We start from the raw sequence: 13,337 nt of genomic DNA, 5'->3' as shown, positions 1-13,337 counted from the left end.
GTTGTATTAAGCCATTGAGACTTCAGAGACCATCCAATCTGTACCATTAAGAGCTATTATTACTTATAATCAAGCATGATCAGGATAAGAAAAGAAGCAAATTCTAGAAAATTAGCGAATACTTGTTGAGTGCCTACAACATCCCAGGAATTGTGTGCTACGTTCAGTAATTCTGTTGTTGCTGTTAAGGGGTTGTTGGCTGGGTGGTTTTGGCCCTCAGGGGACATGTGACAATGTCTGGAGGTATTTTTGGTCATTATACTGAAGGAGTACTACTGGTAGCCAGTGGGTGCAGGTCAAGGACACTGCTGAACATCCCGGTAGGTAAGTGTACTAAAAGTAACTCTCCCCCAGCCGAGACCTTCTGAGATAGTCGCTATTAACCACCAGTCATCCGCTCTGCATCTGGAAATACAGGCACGTGTTTCGCTTTTCATGCTCAACGAGAACAAACCACACTGTTCTGCATGTGCGTCTTGAGGTTCGTTCTACATCAGAACCAACATATCTGCCTGTCTTTGAGGTTGAAGAACCTACCAGATGCTAATTTCTCAAGTCTCGCCTCCAAAGGGAAATTTATTTTTGGTCACACCTCCCAGCTGGCACGCGGGACCTTAGTCCCCTGACCAGGGATCAAAGCCACACCACCTGCATTAGAAGTGTGGAGTCTTAACCACTGGACCACCAAGTAAGTCCCCAAAGGGAAATTTTTTAAAATGTTACTCCTGGCCCAACTCCGAGAGACCAGCTCCACTGCCTGGGAGGGGTTGGAGCAGGCACCATTTTTGCTGGGTACAATCAAGGTTGACAGCCAAGATTGCCAATCTCTTGGCCTCCAGACCCCTCAGGGACCTCACTCCACCCAGAACATCTTCTCCAGTCTCCCTCCTTCTGTCCCGTCACCCACAAGCATTTAAACCTGCCATCACCTTCCTCAAACCACCTCCCCCATCAGCCACTGGGCACCCCTTTCCTCTCTCTCCTTACAGCCAAGTATTTCTCGGCTCTCTTTACATTCAATTCATTCTTCAATCTCTTTAGGCTCCTGTCCCTCAGGTCACCAAGCTCTGTTCATGTCTGATCTCATCCTCTCCAACAGCCTAGATTACACCCCTTTTGCTTGTTATGTTAGTGACATTCAGCTAGTTAACTGTAAGGTTAAGTGTCAAGCAGTCAGGTAAGTACAACCCTACAGATTCAGGGTGAAAATACTGGTGGACACCAAGTTGAAGACACTGGGTCTTAACTAGTGAACACAGATGTTCCTCCTTAGTAGTCCTCCAGTTTGGGAAATCTGTATCTGTTTGGGAAATCTGTATCTGCAGTTAGGTAGAGGCTTGGAGTTGCTCTCCTTAACAATACCAGGAGTAAAGCCCTAACAAATCCAGGTACCGTTTGGGACACATTAGTTAGGATGGAGGTGCTTATCAGATGTCAAAGCAAAGCATCAAATAAGCAATCTGAGAATTCTGAGTTCAGGGGAGGTAAGTTGGAGATATAAATTTGGGTCTTCAATATAGATGATATTAAAGCCACGAAATGTAGATGGTCTCAACAAGGAAGTGGATGTAGAGACATCCAAGAACAAGACTTCAGGAAAAAGGGAGGAACCAGCAAGAAACTGGAAAGCAAGGCAGCACACTCCTGCAAAATGGAGGCTGAGAAAACGGCTCGAGAAGAATAGTCAACCCTGTCCCATGATAATGAAGGTGAGGCAGGCAGAGGATGGGACCCCCACCTGGTCAGCACCGCTCACCTGACAAGGAGTTACTGGAATGCTTGAACACTAAAAAATAGGAAAGCTCATATAGAAAGTTCTTATGAGGAACTCTATAAAGGGGCCAACAACTGGAGACGGAAGTGCCCAGAGAACAAACCATCCGGAGCAAACAAAAATAATACATTTTTAAAAGGTCATCTAATTCTCCTGTAGTTTTGGAATGATGTTCTTTCAGTTGTCTCCACCTACCAAAAATTACCTTGCCCGCCAAAGACTATCGGCTTATTGTGGGTTGGGGGTGGTGGTGGCGGTTTAGTTGCTAAGCTGTGTCCAACTCGTGCGACCCCATGGACTATAGCCCACCAGGCCAGAATACTAAAGTGGGTTGCCATTACCATCTCCATTACAGTGGGTTGGGGGCATTTAATTCTTAAGAGCTAGTGTGAAGTGACCTTAGGTTCCACACTAAGCATCTAGCCCACCAGTAGGGAAATGTGACTGACACCCTGACCAAGGCTGCCCCAGGACGGGGGACTCTAGAGAAAAGGCCAACTTCAGATTTACTAGTTGACTGCTGTTTTTCAAACAGGGCTGCTGGATGAAATCACCAGTGATTTCCTTCCTGCTAAGGTGCATGCCATGAGTATTTTCTCAGTATGCACGCAAATGTGTGTGTGATACATGTACTAACCTAACTTCCTTCGTGAAATTCTGCAGAACACCTGGGTCAAAGCACGTTTTGCATTATCAAAGAGGATGCAGCTGAGAGGAGGGAACGCCGACAGTCTTTACTTTTAAGTGATTATCAGTACAATATCAGTACACCAAGTAGTAACATGTAACAAGTTAGTGAACTCTACCATCTAGTAAGTTTGAGTAAGAGAAAGTAAGAGCAGCCCAACACTAGGACCCATTATTCTAATCCTTGGCTGGAAAGGACTATTTTAAGGCTGGCTGCTGTTTCATGTGGGTTACAAATAACTATTTACTACTTTTTCATAGATAAAGCCCCTGACCTTCAAGAAAGATTTAGGGAAAAAAACATTTTAATCCCTTTCTTTCTTAAGAAAATTGGGTTTTTAAAAACTATCTAAGAAAGAAAAAGTCAGTGTTGATAATATGCTGCTTGAGTGAAAAGGCATAGAAAACACACAACATATATCCATTAAATTTCTAAGAAATATGAGGTAAAAAGATACAATCTTTGGATAAGCTCTAAGCCTGTACAAAGAATCTACGTTTGCGATTCTGCAAAAAGTGAAGGGACCTACTATATAATGTACAGAAATAATTTAATGCCTTTTCATAAGATATAACTCAAGCCTTGCTAAATGAAACCTCACGTTCCATGAAGGCATTCAAAACGCCAATCCACGGAACAGGCCCTTTTCTTCTCCCTCTATCCATTTATGCGGTAGTTCTCATGGATTTCTGGCCGGATGTCGCAGACAAAGGCCAAGAGGTTATCCAAGACTTCATCCCTATTCTGCCGGAAGTAGGTCTGAAGGATGGTCATCTTCTCCTGGGTGTCCTTCTCTACTTCAGTGCTGCAACTGCCATGGGATCCCAGAGCCTGGATTCGGGGAATGACAACAGAGGGAACATCAGGATGAACATTTAATAAGCAGCTTTCTGATTTTTTAATAAGCAGCTTTCTGACCAACCCAAACAGCATACTAAAAAGCAGAGATATTACTTTGCCAACAAAGGTCCATCTAGTGAAACCTATGGTTTCTCCAATAGTCATGTATAGATGTGAGAGTTGGACTATAAAGAAAGCTGAGCACCAAAGAATTGATGCTTTTGAACTGTGGTGTTGGAGAAGCCTCTTGAGAGTCCCTTGGACTGCAAGGAGATCCAACCAGTCCATCCTAATGGAAATGAGTCCTGAATATTCACTGGAAGGACTGATGCTGAAACTCCAATACTTTGGCCACCAGATGCGAAGAAATGACTCATTGGAAAAGACCCTGATGCTGGGAAAGATTGAAGGCAGGAGAAGGGGACAACGGAGGGTGAGATGGTTGGATGGGCATCACCAACTTGGATGGACGAGTTTGAGCAAGCTCCGGGAGTTGGTGATGGACAGGGAAGCCTGGCGTGCTGCTCACGGGGTCACAAGAGTCAGACACAACTGAGCGACTGAACTGACTGACTTCTGACTTTTGAAGAAACCCAGTTACATCATGAATATAAATAAGCAGCAGCAGGAAATGTAACACTGTGACCAAAGAACATGTGAGAAGTCAGCGTTCCCGTGGTTTGTGGGAGCATAGGCTGATACAGTCACTTGGGTGGCTGACTTTTCAACACTGAACAAAAGGTAAACAAACTGCACAGCATTTCCACTGCTGGGAAATTATCCCAGAGAGGGACACAATCACATCTCTCCAGTCTAATGTGCAGCCTTAACCAGAGACTGGAATGAACCTGAAGACCCAACAACTGAGGCCTGGTGGTTAGTATTATCTCCTAGTGCAGTTTTAAAAGGGAGATTTTTGTGGTATTAAAAAAAAAAAAAAAACACAATTCTTAAAAAGTAACACTCAGTTCAATTCAGTCACTCAGTCATGGACAACTCTTTGCCACCCCGTGAACCGCAGCACACCAGGCCTCCCTGTCCTTCACTAATTCCCAGAGTTTACCCAAACTCATGTCCATTGACTCGGTGATGCCATCCAACCATCTCATCCTCTGTTGTCCCCTTCTCCTCCTGCCCTCAACCTTTCCCAACATCAGGGTGTTTTCATATGAGTCAGCTCTTCACATCAGGTGGCCTAAGTACTGGAGTTTCAGCTTCAAAATCAGTCCTTCCAATGAACACCCAGGACTGATCTCCTTCAGGATTGACTGGTTGGATCTTGCAGTCCAAGGGACTTTCAAGAGTCTTCTCCAACACCACAGTTCAAAAGCATCAATTCTTCGGCGCTCAGCTTTCTTTATAGTCCAACTCTCACATCCATACATGACTACTGGAAAAACCATAGCCTTGACTAGACGGACCTTTGTTGACAAAGTAATGTCTCTGCTTTTTAACACTAGGGAGATGCAATTTAGGAGGAATATACAGTTTTACTATGACTAGTTAATGTTTTAGCACTTCAGCAGTGGACTCACAAGTATTACGAACACATGACATCTGTTCATTCAAATATAAACATTCTAGAAGAATACACAAGAAACTGTTACCAGTGGTTATCTATGAAGAGGGCTACAGGTCTGGGTGAGAGGGGAACTACCCTCTCACTGTTGCTGTTTTATTGCTTGAAATTTTGGTGAACAGATGTCTTCCCTCTTCAGTTTCCATTTACAATTTCACACAAACTGATGGATAAACTTTCATTTACTGTCTTCTCATTGTTAACTGTTGCACCTACTTTAACAGACCGTGACCCATCAGGTTCTTAAGGCATCCCTTTTTTGTGTGCCCAACCCTTTCCAATGCCTAAGCTGCTGTTGCCTCATTACATATGTTAGTAATTATATTCCTTCACTCAAAGAGGTTCAAGTGAACAGGCAGAGATTCAAACCTAGGGCTCTTCATACTATCACTGTTCATATTATAGGAATACCTTAGAGCATTTCATGATGGTTGGCTCAGGTGCTTACCCATATTTTACAAGTCTATAATCCTTACTCAATGGGGGGTGGAAGTCCACTACTCTATTCTATGAATATGTAAACTATACGGCAAGCCCCAGACGTCTCAAAAGTGAAGCAGTTACACAGGAATACTGCTAGAAAAACGCAGCGCTCATGCTTACAAATGTAACACAGAGACCATCTCTGTAAGCAATGGCAGCATCAATGCAAAAATAGGACAAGATGGCTGCCCCTATTTCTACACTGTCTTGTGGGCAGTCTGACAATTTACAGCACAAAATTCATGAGTCAGAGACCCAGACTCATGTTAAGTTTAAATAGCAGTCACTGCCCAGTGCAAAGATGAACAAAACTTTGTCTACCTACTAAGAGAGAGACATGACCCTTTAATCGCTGGACTTGGACCTGGGAGGTTGTGTACCTGGATCTAGTAGTCCATAATGTAGAACTTGAGAAGGAAGCCCATAAAGGCAGAGAGGAGAGATGGAGGTAGCCCTGAGAGCATTATTTAAGCTCATGGATCAAAATGAACTCAGTCATTACCTGGGTTTCCAATCATGTAGGTCAACAAATTCCACTTTGCTTAAACCAGCTTGAACTGTTTCCTATTATCTGTATCCAAAAGTTCAGATGGAGGTTCTTTTCTCTACAAAGCCTCTTCCATCCTTTACCTTTTCCAGAATTTCCCCTGCTTCCTCCGTACCTTCTGTGATCTGTTTTTGTACTATTATCATACGCATCACGTGCATTGTGGTCTAGCCTCTATTGGTCAGTTACTATGCATACTAAACTAAAGTAGAACTCCATGAAATTCATGTTTATGACCATCGAAGTCCTCTTCAGTTGTCCATTTGCGTGACTTCTATTTTATTACTGAGTGTCCCTGACCACCAGACTGTAAGCTAAGGACCATGTCTATTTCTGTTTACAGCAGATCCTCTGCATCTGGCACACATTCACTGTCCAAAGATATTTAATATTATCTACATTTAATATATATTAAATAACATATATCACCATAAATTCATCTATATTTAATATCTAATTATATTAATAATTTCATTATTTATTTGAATGAAGACTAGAATTCAAATGTTAAAAACTAATCATCCTGAGGGATTCAGCCTAAGCATCCAATAACCCAGTTTTCAAATTTTTACCAGAATCAGAATCGCTGAGCTATGCTGAATATTTTGGGAGCCTAAGAGGAAAAGGAGGGGAAGGAAGCCTCAGGAAACTAAGGCAATAATAATGAAAATTAACTGGACCCACCGCAGCTTCCTTGGCCTTGAACTCCTTCTCCCTCTGCAGGCGGTACTGTTCAATTTCAGCCTGGGCTTCTTCTTTGGCCTGCTTCAACCTCCGGTTCTTTCCTGTTTTCAAAGGAAGTGGTTGAGAGAGGAGCAGAAGAGGAAGCAGAGACTGAGATGGTAATTCTAACCATAAACAGTGACAAAAGTTTAAAAATACAGTCTCAAGAGACACGTGTAGGGAAGAGGGAGAAAGGGAATTGAGAGCTAACCAATAGTACAGGTTCCTGCCTCCTGTACTTGACTAGACTATACTTCACTGCGAAGTGAATCGATAAAAAGGACCACCTTCTATACGAACAGACTGTAAAAATGATGCAAGAAACTTTGGAATGTGTCAGACTATTTTCTCAACCTCAACTACCAAGAATCAACATAAAATGGGCGACATGAGCCATCTGGGGAATTCTCTCCATGAGAAGTAAACATCTAAGTATGCTGCTGATTACAATCAGAGCTCAGCTTAGAAGCTTACCGAGGAGGCTAATATGCTCCCAAAGGACATCAACCTAAACTGTAACTAATGAAACAGATGATGTAATATTGGAAACTAATATCCATGCCTGTGCACAAGGAAATAAGCAAGGAAACTGGTCCTGAGAAGGAATTCTTCTCAAATGTGGAGTACTGGACATAAAACTGCACAAACATCTAAGTGAAGAAACACAGAGGCTCTGGTTTCTAGAAGAGCATAGTTTTAACAGACAGCTGGAAAAATTCTCTAGCTTCTGTCAGAGTCTTTTAAGAAAATGGACCACAAGATCAGTAAGTTTCTCTGTCCAAACTTCTCAGATACACAAATTGTTGGGGGGGTGGGTGGTCCTAGGCAATCAATCTGAACACTTATTTATTTCAGAGTGAAAGACATTCTGCATCTTAAAAGCAAGCTGTTGGGAGGGCAGCTTGAGAGAGAGGGAATGTATGTACACTTAGAGCTGATTCATGCTGTTGTACAGCAGAAACCAACACAACATTGTAAAACAATTATCCTCCAATTAAAATTTTTAAACGAAAGCTGTGATAATCCATTGCATATCAACTGCCTAAATCCCGCACAGTCCATGTAGATGACTGAAACTGAATTTAACCTTCCACCTCCTGATCTTGCCTGAGAAATCCCAGGGACAGAGGGGCCTAGCAGGCTACAGTCCATGGGGTTGCAAAGAGTCAACCACCACTTAGCGACTAAACAAGAACAATTAACAAAAGAATTTTAGACTGGTGATAACCCCATGACATTAATACTAAATGAGGCTAGTCTAAAATAACCAAAAGGTAGGTCTAAGCCCCTCAAGGAGTGTTTCTCCAGGTATGTATTTTCTCCAGTACTCTTTAGGGCCCACCATTTAGGGCCCCCTCCAGCCCACCTCCTCCGAGAACTTCCAGATGTTCAAGCTGGTTTTAGAAAACGCAGCGTAACCAGAGATCAAATTGCCAATATCCGCTGGATCATCAAAAAAGAGAGTTCCAGAAAAACATCTATTTCTGCTTTGTTGACTACGCCAAAGCCTTCGACTGTGTGGATCACAATAAACTGTGAAAACTCTGAAGCAGATGGGAATACCAGACCACCTGACCTGCCTCTTGAGAAACCTGTATGCAGGTCAGGAAGCAACAGTTAGAACTGCACATGGAACAACAGACTGGTTCCACATAGGAAAAGGAGTACGTCAAGGCTGTATGTTGTCACCCTGCTTATTTAACTTATATGCAGAGTACATCCTGAGAAACACTGGGCTGGAAGAAGCACAAGCTGGAGTCAAGATTGCCGGGAGAAATATCAATAACCGCAGATATGCAGATGACACCACCCTTATGGCACCAAGTGAAGAGGAACTAAAAAGCCTCTTGATGAAAGTGAAAGAGAGTGAAAAACTTGGCTTAAAGCTTAACATTCAGAAAACTAAGATCATGGCATCTGGTCCCATCATCTCATGGGAAAAAGATGGGGAGACAGTGGAAACAGTGTCAGACTATTTTTCTGGGCTCCAAAATCACTGCAGATGGTGACTGCAGCCATGAAATTAAAAGACGCTTACTCCTTGGAAGGAAAGTTGTGACCAACCTAAAAGCAGAGACATTACTTTGCCAACAAAGGTCCGTCTGGTCAAGGCTATGGTTTCTCCAGTGGTCATGTATGGATGTGAGAGTTGGACTGTGAAGAAAGCTGAGTGCTGAAAAATTGATGCTTTTGAACTGTGGTGTTGGAGAAGACTCTTGAGAGTCCCTTGGACTGCAAGGAGATCCAACCAGTCATCCTGAAGGAGATCAGTCCTGGGTGTTCATTGGAAGGACTGATGCTGAAGCTGAAAACTCCAATACTTTGGCCACCTGATGCAAAGAGTTGACTCGCTGGAAAAGACCCTGATGCTGGGAAGGATTGGGGGCAGGAGAAGACGACAACAGAGGATGAGATGGCTAGATGGCATCACCGACTCGACGGGCATGAGTTTGAGTAAACTCCGGGAGTTTGTGATGGACAGGGAGGCCTGGCGTGCTGTGATTCATGGGGTCGCAAAGAGTCAGACACGACTGAGCGACTGACCTGAACTGAACCAGCCCACCTCTACCCCATTACTCCACATGCCATTCCCCTCATCAGCTATACATTCAAGGCCAACAAAGCCAAGATTATTTCCTAAAGCAACAGATTCTAACTTGGCCTAAGTATTACGCAGTAGCTCCACATTTTCACAATACCCCTTGCAATCACCCCCAACTCCCACAGCTCCCCGAATTAATTACTTAAGGTAGCCATTCTCTTGCTACTGTTGTTCAGGCACTCAGTCATGTCTGACTCTTTGCAAGTCCATGGACTGCAGCACACCAGACTTCCCTGTCCTTCACCATCTCCTGGGTTTTGCACAAACTTGTGTTCACTGGGTCAGTGATGTCATCCACCATCTCATCCTCTGTACTCTCCTCCTCCTCCTGCCTTCAATCTTTCCTGGCATCAGTGTCTTTTCCAATGAGTCAGTTCTTCATATCAGGTGACCCAAGTATTGGAGCTTTAGCATCAGTCTTTCCAATGAGTAACAGGGTTAATTTCCTTTAGGATTGACTGGTTTGATCTCCGTGCTGTCCAACGAACTCTCAAGAGTCTTCTCCAGCACAGTTCAAAGGCATCAATTTTTCAGCGTTCAGCCTTCTTTATGGTCCAACTCTCACATCCATACATGACTACTGGAAAAACCACAGCTTTGACTAGACAAAGTAATCTCTGCTCTTTAATACGCTATCTAGGTTTGTCATTGCTTTTCTTCCAAGGAGCAAGTGTCTTTTAATTTCATGAAAGCAGTCCCTGTCCACAGTGATTTTGGAGCCCAAGAAAATAAAAGTCTGTCACTGTTTCCATTGTTTTCCCATCTATTGGCCATGAAGTGGTGGGTCTGGAAGCCATGATCTTAGTTTTTTGAGTGCTGAGTTTTAAGTGAGCTTTTTCACTCTCCTCTTTCACCTTCATCAAGAGGCTCTTTAATTCCTCTTCGCTTTCTGCCATAAAGGTGGTGTCATCTGCCTATCTGAGGTTATTGATATTTCTCCCAGCAATCTTGATTCCAGCTTGTGATTCATCCAGCCCAGCATTCGCATGATGTACTCACATGTAAGTTAAATAAGCAGAGTGACAGTATACAGACTCAATGTATCCCTTCCTCAATTTTGAACCAGTCTGTTGTTCCATGTCAGGTTCTAACTGTTGAAGATCCAGTTTTCCCCACAGCCAGTCCCTCCCATCAGGAAGCTTGCACAAGCCTCTTATCCTCATCCATTAGAGGGCAAACAGAATGAAAACCACAATCAAAGAAAACCATTCTCTGCCTGTCAGCAAACATCTTCATAGTTCAATTTTGATTGGCTTCTCAGAAAACAAAAAAATATTTGCGCAGGAAATAATTTCTTTTAAGTCTGTTTTTTTTTTTTTTTTTTGAGGGCCTTACATTTAGAGGCCAGCATTTTCACTCCAATGACACAATGATTTCATGAAAAATTGGGCTGGACCATTTTACTGCATCATGTATTGTCTCTTTCCAATTCCTAACTGGGTACGTCAACCACGATTACAGATCAAGAAAAGCAACAACTTTTTTAAATTGTAGGTCTTAATAATTCTATTCCTAGCTACTGCAAATCCTGAGATGTATTAGACATAAATTCACTCCTTTAAAACAAATTCTTTCCATCACTATGTAATAGCTACCAGAGACAGGCAAGTCCCTGCACCAGGCCTGACAGGAAAAAGGAAGGTGTAAATCATGACCCCTCCTTCCAAGGCACTCAATCATTCTTTTTTTTTTTCCACTTATTTTTATTAGTTGGAGGCTAATTACTTTACAATATTGTAGTGGTTTTTGTCATACATTGACATGAATCAGCCATGGATTTACATGTATTCCCCATCCCAATCCCCTCTCCCTCAATCATTCTTAACCATATGGCAAGTAATTGTTCCTGCACTTTCCCCAAATATTCTCACACACTTCCCAACAGATACAACTTCTATTGCTTATGATCCATCAGAAGACACACTCTGAAAAGTCATTCTGGAAATAACTCATCAAGGGCATGATGAGAATAGTCCATGAGGAACACAGAACTTTCCAGTCACCAGAGCCAGAATAGAAGATTTCTTCCTATCTCCAGTCCCCTCAAAAAAAAGCTCTTTTAATGAAATACAAAGTATCACATTACCCCTAATTGAGAAAGTACCAGAACCAGGCTTGAGTATGGGTGAAGAGTGTAAATCTTATGGTTAAAAAAAAAAAAAAATCAAGAGAATACTGAGATTACCAGTTTTTGGTATTTTTACCCCAGCTATGTTGTTCCCCAGGGTATGGCCATATCATTTTTCTCTGGGTCCCAACGTTCCCATGGATAAAATAGGAATCGAAACATCTCTCTCGCCAGATGGGAAACTGAGTAAATAAAGTTTAATTAGACACAGTTCCTGTTCTCCAGGAGCTTATTCTAGTAAGTGAGCCATATAAAGAAACAGGTTATTGCACTGTGGTGACAGAAATAGGCACTTGGGGAGGTCGTCTAACCTAGTCTGAGGGGTAAAGACCAAGTTAGGGCAAGTTTCCTGGAAGAACTACTGCCTAAATTTTAAGATCTGAAGGAAAACTATGTGTTTGAGAATAAGGAGAGGCAACTAGGAAAAGGCTTTTCCGATCAGAAACCAACAGTGCAAAGGCTTGAAGGTGCCAACCTGTCTTTGAGCAACACCAAAAGAGATTAAAGAAGAAAGCCAGAGCCTGATTCAAAAGCACGTCCTACACCCTCTTAAGGAATTTAGGTTTTATTCTACAGACACTGAAGGTTGGTGACTGTAGGAGGAAATCAGAGTGGCAACTGAGATGAAAGACTCTGACTACAGTGAGAAGAATGAATTGGAGAGGAGGAACTCTCCCACTCAACAATTAGATTCGATCCTTCTATTAAGTTCTTTAGTAACCTCTCATTTCTCAACTCTAGCCCTCCTCTCACCTGCAATTAATCTACCCAATAGCTGCTTCCTTCACTGGGGCTTCGAAAACTGCAATAAGAGATCACAAATGAACCGTGTACTCCATTTGGCACGTATTAAGGAATTAACGAATTAGGCTGTTACCGCCGTCTCAGAAAACTTGGCGTCCTGGACTAAGATGCTGGATGCAGGGATGGAGAAAAGGGAACAAACAAAGCCTTGCCGAGTGACTAAACATGGCGAATGAGGGAGGTCTGAGACGTGGCGAAGAGGACTGCTTCCAGACTGGGTAACACGGTAAACGGTGGAGACAACGACTTCCGTTTGGATAGTCCATTTTACTCGCCTTCCAAACCCTAAGAAGGTCGTCCACTGATTCCACACCCTATCTACCAGCCTTCATCGCAGCTCTCGGGCGACCTACAAGACTTCCAGAGCGAGTCACACAAGCGTCCCCGACTGTATCCATCCCCCTCCCCCGCCCACTCCGCAGTTTTTCGGTCCTCATCCACCTACCACCCCTCGCGGCCTGGCCGCAATCCCTGGACTCGCGCCACGCCGGGTTGCCTCAACCCCAAACTCACGCTTGCGGGCCTCGGACACCTTCTCGGCGGCCCGTTTCTCCGCCTGGAGCAGCTGCTGGATGCCCTGCGACTGACTGGCCATGGCTATGGCGATGGCGCCTGCAGGGGCGACTCCGAGGCGGCAGACGACGGCTTGCTCGGCCGAATCGCCCCCTCAGGTCAGCTGATCCAGACGCGCACGGTCTGCGCTTGCGCCCGTCGCCCCGCCCACCGTCACGTGACCTCCATGACGCCGCGTCAGCTGACTGCGCTGGGCGCCCTGCGACTCGGGGCGGGGCAAGAAGCCGGGAGGAGGCGGGAGAGTGGAGTGGGTTGACTGCGCCTGCGCAGCGTCTGTCTCCGCTGTCTTCCTGTCTCAAGAGCAAGCTTCGGCCTGGTGTCTCTCTGGTTCCATCTTTGTGGTTGTTCTGTCACGTCGTTATTGTAGTAATCCCTCCCGTTTACAATAAACTTACATTGAGATCCAGAGAAGGGCCAGGTCAAATCACTTTCTCCTATTCTTCACGCTGCTTTACTCCTTCCACGTTATGAAACTTTCCTTGGTACTCAGAATATATTAGGAGGCAGGTTAAACTTCTTATCAGGGCCCTTGGGTTGGAATCTGAATCGGGATAGGGAGACTTGGGAGTCACGTGTGCCACTAATCTGTGTGGTTT

The 13,337-nt window shown here is 43.9% G+C and overlaps 1 protein-coding gene across 1 annotated transcript; it reads right to left on the bottom strand.

The window, feature by feature from the left end:
- Nucleotides 1-2,486: 2,486 nt before the first annotated feature.
- On the bottom strand, nucleotides 2,487-12,875 carry ATP6V1G1 (ATPase H+ transporting V1 subunit G1). The gene is made up of 3 exons (XM_043453070.1): nucleotides 12,682-12,875; nucleotides 6,596-6,696; nucleotides 2,487-3,293 (listed from the first exon to the last, which is right to left on the bottom strand). Exons 1-3 carry the CDS (start codon nucleotides 12,761-12,763, stop codon nucleotides 3,120-3,122), a joined length of 357 nt encoding a protein of 118 aa, XP_043309005.1. The 5' UTR covers nucleotides 12,764-12,875; the 3' UTR covers nucleotides 2,487-3,119.
- Between the last annotated feature and the right edge of the window lie 462 nt (nucleotides 12,876-13,337).

This window comes from Cervus canadensis, chromosome 30, assembly GCF_019320065.1.
Source record: "Cervus canadensis isolate Bull #8, Minnesota chromosome 30, ASM1932006v1, whole genome shotgun sequence".
Taxonomy (NCBI): Eukaryota; Metazoa; Chordata; class Mammalia; order Artiodactyla; family Cervidae; genus Cervus; species Cervus canadensis.
This window is presented reverse-complemented; position numbering and strand designations above follow the sequence as displayed.

Excerpts from the sequence above, each read along its gene's own strand:
- ATP6V1G1 (XM_043453070.1), bottom strand. The coding sequence starts at position 12,763 with ATGGCCAGTCAGTCGCAGGGCATCCAGCAGCTGCTCCAGGCGGAGAAA. Across the intron at positions 6,697-12,681 it reads GGTGTCCGAGGCCCGCAAGC|GAAAGAACCGGAGGTTGAAG; the intron begins GTGAGTTTGGGG and ends CTTTGAAAACAG. Across the intron at positions 3,294-6,595 it reads TCAAGGCCAAGGAAGCTGCG|GCTCTGGGATCCCATGGCAG; the intron begins GTGGGTCCAGTT and ends CCCCGAATCCAG.